At 52.3% G+C, this 5,809-nt stretch overlaps 2 protein-coding genes across 2 annotated transcripts in view; one reads left to right on the top strand and one right to left on the bottom strand.

The window, feature by feature from the left end:
- The first annotated feature begins 6 nt into the window (after positions 1-6).
- FTH1 (ferritin heavy chain 1) lies at positions 7-3,352 on the top strand. The gene is made up of 4 exons (XM_005426098.2): positions 7-161; positions 1,523-1,669; positions 2,117-2,242; positions 3,023-3,352. The coding sequence occupies exons 1-4, from the start codon at positions 51-53 to the stop codon at positions 3,179-3,181; spliced, it is 543 nt and encodes a 180-aa protein (XP_005426155.1). The 5' UTR covers positions 7-50; the 3' UTR covers positions 3,182-3,352.
- An 827-nt stretch (positions 3,353-4,179) lies between these two features.
- The window catches only part of LOC102031342 (bestrophin-1), a 7,042-nt gene continuing 5,412 nt past the window's right edge, over positions 4,180-5,809 (bottom strand). Inside the window, exons 8-9 of the mRNA XM_005426128.1 lie at positions 5,645-5,796; positions 4,180-5,359 (exon numbers count right to left, since the gene is read on the bottom strand). Of these exons, the coding sequence (XP_005426185.1) occupies positions 4,180-5,359; positions 5,645-5,796 (1,332 nt within the window). The remainder of the gene's footprint in view (positions 5,360-5,644; positions 5,797-5,809) is intronic.

Consider the following 5,809-nt stretch of genomic DNA (forward strand, 5'->3'; position numbering starts at 1 on the left):
CCCCTAACACCGCCGTCTACGCAGTCACCGCATCACCCACCGGAGCAGCCATGGCAGCGCCCCCCTCTCAGGTGCGCCAGAACTACCATCAGGACTGCGAGGCCGCCGTCAACCGCCAGATCAACCTGGAGCTCTACGCGTCCTACGTGTACCTCAGCATGGTGAGGGCGCGGGCGCGGCGGGCTGAGGGGGGAAGGGTCCTGCGAGGGATAGAGGGGCGACACGAGGCCTCTGCTCGGCGGGGGGTTCCTGGGTGCCGGGCGGTGCCTGTGCTCCCAGCTCTTCCTCTTTCTCCACCTCCTTCTCCCCCCCGCTGCGTTCAGGCCCGTCTGGGCCGTCCCCTGGGTGTAGGTGAGGCCCTTTTATCTCTCCTGCTCCGCGGCCCCGCCGCCGTTGCCCTTGGCGGCTCTGTTATCAGCCGCGCTCAGCACCTCTGCCCTTGGGGCCGGGCTGGGTAGCGGGAGGTGCCTAAGGAGGCTCCTGGCACCTTTCCCGCAGGCGTGCTCGCCTCCCAGGCTCGGGTTTTCCTCCAGGAATCGGTAGGAATCCATGGTTTCCTCGGCCCTTGTGTTTACATGTCTCCTTCGGCCCGAGGCGCCCATTATAGCTGTTCCCTGACCTCTGTGCAGCAATCCTGGTGCTTTGGGCGTGCTGGGACATTGAGACTTCTTAGGGACACTGTGCCGTGTTGTGCCACGTATTTTGTAGGTTTTTTTTTCTGTGTTAATTTGCTTCTGAGCCCTGTTTAGAGCTTCTGTTGGTGGGTGATAGTGGTACACAAGTACCAGTGCTTTGCCTTGAACCTCCAGGCCGCTGGTCTAAGAGCAGAGAGTTCTGTAGTAGGTTGGTAAATAATTGGCAGTTCATACAGAACTTTCCATTGAATCCTGGTAATGGCTCTGACCAAGGAATAAACAAGCTGTGTCACGGCTTCTAATTGCTGTTACAGGTTTTTGGTTTTGCTTTCACAAAAGTAGCTTAATTCATATTTTAGTTGCTGTTAAATTCATACCGTAGTTCAATTTATCTCTTGTATTTTAAATGTCACTTTTTTCCCCCCACAAAAAAAGTAGAAAGTGTATTCTTAGTCTAATCCCTGGAAAGCCTAGTGAAGCAAGAGAACTTTATTGCAGGAGTACCTAAAAGTTCTTGGCTCACCCTTACCTGGTGTTGCAAGTTATGACCCTGACCTGCAATGTCGTCATTGTAAACAAGCTCAGGCAAACAAAGGGAAGATTTCTCCGTGAAAAAGACCTTTCAAGGCTGCAGTTTAATGGTGCTCAGAACAGATATCTGTGGGGTTTTAGGTTGTTTTGTTTTTGTCTTTTTGGAACTGAGCCAAGGACACAAACACCATTTATTTGTGTCCTTGGTAGGAGTATAGGTTAAAATTTAATCCTAGTTGGAAAAAATCAAATGATACTAAGGGGAGAATTGTTCCACACTGCCTTTCTGGTCTGGGCTTGGACTGCAGCCATCCTGAAGCAGAGGTTTAGAGCCTGTGAACTCTTTTATTTTTCAGTCCTACTATTTTGACCGGGATGATGTGGCCCTGAAAAACTTTGCCAAGTACTTCCTGCATCAGTCCCACGAGGAGCGGGAGCACGCTGAGAAGCTGATGAAGCTGCAGAACCAGAGGGGCGGGCGCATCTTCCTGCAGGACATCAAGGTGAGCTGGGGGCTGCCCCCAACTGCAAGGGGATCAATCTTCCTCTAGGTCCTCCCCAGAAGGAGCAGAAGCTGACACTGGAGAGGCACAATAATTTGAGATGTGGAGCAATTTGATTATTTGTGCTGATTGACTAATAAAGAAGTACTTCTTGTGTAAGGAGAGGGTGCTCAGCCCCAGGTTGTTTGCTGTGGGGTGAGGGCAGAGCCAGAAGGCAAGTGGTTCATCACCATCATTAAACTTAACACAGGGCAGATGTGCTCTGTGCATTGTTTTGAGAAGTGGGACTTTAATGGTTTGCTCAGTTCTTTTCTGAGGGTGCACTTCAAACTTTTGACTTTGCAGAAATGCCTAAACTTGGTCTAAACAGAGAGTGACCTAAAGGCTCTCCACCCTGCTGGTCTGTGGGTTCTTACAGCAAACATGTCCTGTGCTTTCCCCTTTCAGAAGCCAGACCGTGATGACTGGGAGAATGGCCTGACTGCCATGGAGTGTGCCCTGCACCTGGAGAAAAACGTGAACCAATCACTGCTGGAGCTGCACAAACTGGCCACCGAGAAGAACGACCCCCACGTAAGTGCATGCTGAGGATCAGCGTGGCTGTCCAAGGATGTGCCTGTTAATTGTGTGGCTTTGTGCCTGAGCTGTGTGTCCCTGGTATTGCTAAAGGTAAAAAAAGGTGTGAACCAGGGGTGCAGCCCTTCCAGAGCCCTTTGGTGGGGTTGCTGCTGTCCTTTCAGCAGCATTTTTAAAGTGGCAGAGACCTGCTTTATTCTCTCTGGAGTGTCTGTGAACAGTCTCTATGGAGACCATTTCTGAGGGGGTTGAGTTCCATCTTTTTAAGGCTTTTTGTCATGAGGGTTTTCTTGCCACAAAATTCCAGAGCTGCTTTGGAATATTAAAAGCCCTGGTGTTTCAGAACAGTGTCTGAAAACACGGAATTCTTGTCAGATGGAAGTTTTTTTCAAGGCTCGATTGTGGTTGCTTAATAGCAGGAAGATATTAATACATGTGAGAATCCAGGCACTCTTGGCAGTGTCCTGCCTAAGTTAGAGGGACTGAGGATTAGTAAATCCTCACCACTGTGGGTTTGCTGTGCAGTGGGGGTGTCTCAGATCTTTTTAGGAGCTTGGCTAATGCTTCCTGCCGTGAGGAAGAGGAGAGGCTTCCTGAGCTGCCTGGCTCTGCAGGGTTCTGGAGCAAATGAGCCTACCTAAACCTGGCTCACTTTGATCTTGTTCTGCAACAAAACCTAGGGGCTGCTTCCTCTCAGCTTGAAAATTCTGCATCCTCTCCTTAGAGAGCCTCAGTAGGGTTTCAGGCCTGAATTTAAACCTCTGGTCTCCCTTTCAGTTGTGTGACTTCATTGAGACCCATTACCTGGATGAGCAGGTGAAAGCCATCAAGGAGCTGGGTGACCACGTGACCAACCTGCGGAAGATGGGGGCCCCCAAATACGGCATGGCCGAGTATCTCTTCGACAAGCACACCCTCGGGGAGTGTCACAGCTGAAGCCTTGCCGAGAGCCATGCTCTGGGTTTCAGTGGGACTCCTACTTACTGTCCAGCCATGCATGCAGCTTCAGCTACTTAGCTAAACAGTTCCATACTCTGTACCAAATATCCCCTGTTCTGTTTGTGTTTTATGTACTGCCCTCTGGCCAATAAAGTGACTTGGTTCCAGCTGGCTTTTCCTGTTTAGTTTGGAGGGGGAGAGTAGGCAGCTGTAGTGAAGGCAGTGGGAGGTAAATTTGTTGTGTGACATAGGGGATTTGCAGCTGCTGCTGAAGGCAGAAGTAGGAAAATCTCTGTGGTTTCTTTAAATTCCTTGCAGGGAACTAAAATGAGGAAACGAAACCAAGGTCCTGGGCTTGAGCCTCGCTTTTTATTTTCTGAGAGTGGGCAGTAAAAATCAGCTGAGTGATGTCTGCTGCCATCCAGCTTTCTCTGAGCACTGTCAAATTCCTGGTGGGAGATGTGGAACTTGAGAAGGAAGAAGCAATGTGCTGGGCAGATGCTGCAGCTGCCTGTGCTGGCAAGCCCTTACCTCGCCTTATCCCAGTACTGGAAAATACCAGCCAGATAGGACTGGAAGAAGCACTGTGTGTCTGCATCACAAGTGATGGGACTTTATTTAGTCCCTTACTTTTCCCTGGACTATCTTGTTAGGAGTGCAAGTCCTGCCTGAGAAAGGACTCAAGTTCTCATTCTTGCTGTGAGGAGAGAAGTAGCTACATTAACTGTGCTCCTGTTCTGGGGTGCACTTGGCTGGTCAGGCTGGTACCTGCATTATTTAACACTCCAAGTCTTGTTCTTTCGCTACAGGTTGGGTTTTTTGGTGCTTTTGTTCTTGTTGCAACACAAGTTGTGCCTGCTGCTGTAGCTGAGGCCAGGAGCAGTGTGTCCTTAGTGCTGGTTTCAGCCAGGCTGAGCTCCAGCTGCATGTCCAGCACCTCTGTTTGGGTGAGTGCCAGGATAAGGCAGGTATCCCATGGATCCATGGGTTCCCCTTTAGCTGTACTGGTCCATCTGCTCCTCCCCTGGGCTTTCACTGGCCTCCAGGATCACCTCCATCAGGCCCACGTAGTCACCCTCGGCTAGGGAGATTCCAGAGTCGTTGGGGGATGGACTCTCTGCTCTCCTGGCCTCTTTAGGAGTTGGGGGGTTGGTGTTTCCATTCCCAGTGTCTCTCATGTTCCTGGAAACCTCTGGGTGCTGCTCTGGAGCGCTGGCTGCATCTTCCAAACTCAGGCTGCGAGCCTCAGGGCCCAGGTTGCCCTTGTGGGACCTTTCCAGCACTGGAGAGGTGACGGGAGTGAAGGAGAAGCAGAGGGAGGCACTGCCTCCGGGGGTTTTGTTGCTGGGGGTATGAAAGGCACTGGAATGCTCCGAATTGGGAGTGGCTGAGGCCGAGCTCTCCAGGTTTAGCCAGGGTGGGCGTGAGGCTTTCGAACTCTTTAGGCTTTTGAAGCTGCCGTGCTTCTCATGCTCAGGGGGCTCTGGCAGGAAAGGGAATTTGGGGCTGCTGGATGCTGTGGACTGCGCTCCTGGACTTCCTGTGGTGGCAGCTTCCCTGGAGCCGCTCTTTCCTTCTTCTACTGTCACGGCCATGGAGTCAGGACCTTTACTCCGTTCTGTTGGCCAAACAAAGGTTTCCTTTGCAGCAGAGCCCAGGGAGCTCTGACTCTTGTCCACATCGCTGGCCCTGGAAGGGGAGGCGTTGACAATGACATCCCGAAGGGAAGTGGAGCACGCGGCGATGCTGGAGAGCGCCGGTGGCTTCTTGCGCCCTTGGCGCCGGGAAGGGAAAATCATGGGGATGGAGCTGATGGGCGTCTGTGGAGCGCTGTAGAACCCAGGCCTCTCGTAAAAGGGGGTGGACATGAAAGCATCAAACTCCCTTAGTTTTCCCTCTTCGCTGTCCCACTGCTCCTGGGAGTCTCCCCTTGGCTGATTGATGCCACAAGGGCTTCCAGCCTTCCCCATGTCCTGGTAGGTATAATGGGAGAAGGGTGACGCGGGATCTCCTCGCCGGCGCAGCAGGTTCATCCGGGAAGAGGACCTGGAGAAGTTCGGGGACTGGACACCCAGGAGGCGGCCCAGGTGTCCCAGCAAGGGAGTGGAATGGTTGGCCTCCTCATTCTCTTTAATCTGCTCCAGGGGCTGGAACTCCATTTCTTCCTTCTGCATGCTGGGAAAGCAAAGTGGACTGTTATGGAGCCACAGAGGGAGGGGGGATTTCCTGGAAAGGCTGGCAGCACTGGGAATGCTGCTGCCAGTGGCAAGCCTCTTTGTATTACCATTAGCCCCCCCAAAACAGGGATGCTCATCATACAGGTGAGTGAGGAAAAGAGGTTGGATTTATCCTTTTCCATGGAGAATGTTAGCTGTTGTGGATGAGCCTAACAGCTCCTCAGGTGTAATGTCCTACATGAGACCTGATCCAGGTGTTGTGACACTTTGTCCCTGCACTCACCTGATGTCAAAAGTGGAGCCCAGGAAGGACGGGCGCTTGTACTCAGCGGTGGCTGCGGTGTAGGGTGGCTGGGGATCGGGCTCGTTCCAGTACAGGTCCTTCTCCAGAATGGGTAAATCCTGGTGCATCTCATCCACAGCCAGGAGGGAGACCTGCAGGGGACAG

The sequence above is a fragment of the Geospiza fortis genome, unplaced genomic scaffold, assembly GCF_000277835.1.
Source record: "Geospiza fortis unplaced genomic scaffold, GeoFor_1.0 scaffold590, whole genome shotgun sequence".
Taxonomy (NCBI): domain Eukaryota; kingdom Metazoa; phylum Chordata; class Aves; order Passeriformes; family Thraupidae; genus Geospiza; species Geospiza fortis.